The sequence below is a fragment of the Sinocyclocheilus rhinocerous genome, unplaced genomic scaffold (assembly GCF_001515625.1).
Source record: "Sinocyclocheilus rhinocerous isolate Xijiao unplaced genomic scaffold, SAMN03320098_v1.1 scaffold1703, whole genome shotgun sequence".
Taxonomy (NCBI): Eukaryota; Metazoa; Chordata; class Actinopteri; order Cypriniformes; family Cyprinidae; genus Sinocyclocheilus; species Sinocyclocheilus rhinocerous.
Window position 1 is genome coordinate 165,614 of NW_015640476.1, and position 918 is coordinate 166,531.

Consider the following 918-nt stretch of genomic DNA (forward strand, 5'->3'; position numbering starts at 1 on the left):
TGCGCGCACGTGTGTGTGTGTGTGTGTGTGTGTGTGTGTGTGTGTGTTAATGAGTGTTTGTGTCTGTAGATGAGAAGCAGGATCTGGCCGTGAGTATTTCCTCCAGCGGAGCGGCGAGTGTCAGCGTGTCGGTGGAAGTCAACGGCATCGTTTACTCAGGTATGGCTTACAAAACCAATCCAAGAATGCATTGCGTAGAGCAGGGTTTCCAAAATGGGGCTTCAACATTTTTGTGGACAGAAGTTTACAGCACTGTAGCAGTATTCCTCCAAAATAAAAGCACAAGCATTTGAAATGTTTAATGTTCAAAGGTTTGAACGCTTGAAAGTGAAGAATTTAAGACAAATATTAGCATTGTAACTTGGTGTTTTTTTTTTTATTATTATTTTACATTACAGTTCTTTTTGTAATTATAGTTAAAGCAATAATAGTAATCATTGTCATTATTGTTATTATTATTATTATTCCGTTTTATTTGGTTCTTAAAACCAGTGTTATTTTAGTATCATTCAGATACTGTTTTTTTATTAATATTTTGAATTAGGTTTTGTTTTTATATTTTTCATTTAAATTTTAGTTAATGTTTTAGTTATTTTGTTGTGTGTTTTTGTAATTTTTATTCGTTTTTTTAATATGCGTCTACATTGTATTTATTAATTTTTATTCCAGTTTTAGTTTTTATTATTTAAGTACATCAAGTTTTATTATTTTGAATATATTTATATATATGTATATGCACATATTTGCATACATATTTTATATTTTAATAATTGCATATAAAAGTGAATCTCATGATTGCATGAAAATCAAAAGAAAATTTATAGGAAATAAGAAGTTTAGCATTTATGTGTGTGTGTGTGTGTGTGTGTGTGTGTGTATGTGTGTACTGGTTTATATATCCTGGTGGGGACTTAAACC

The 918-nt window shown here is 30.2% G+C and overlaps 1 protein-coding gene across 1 annotated transcript in view; it reads left to right on the forward strand.

The window, feature by feature from the left end:
- Nucleotides 1-918, forward strand: part of LOC107753192 (AT-rich interactive domain-containing protein 3A-like) — a 26,568-nt gene that overhangs the window by 24,614 nt on the left and 1,036 nt on the right. The window contains exon 7 of the mRNA XM_016569317.1: nucleotides 70-159. Within this exon, the coding sequence (XP_016424803.1) occupies nucleotides 70-159 (90 nt within the window). The remainder of the gene's footprint in view (nucleotides 1-69; nucleotides 160-918) is intronic.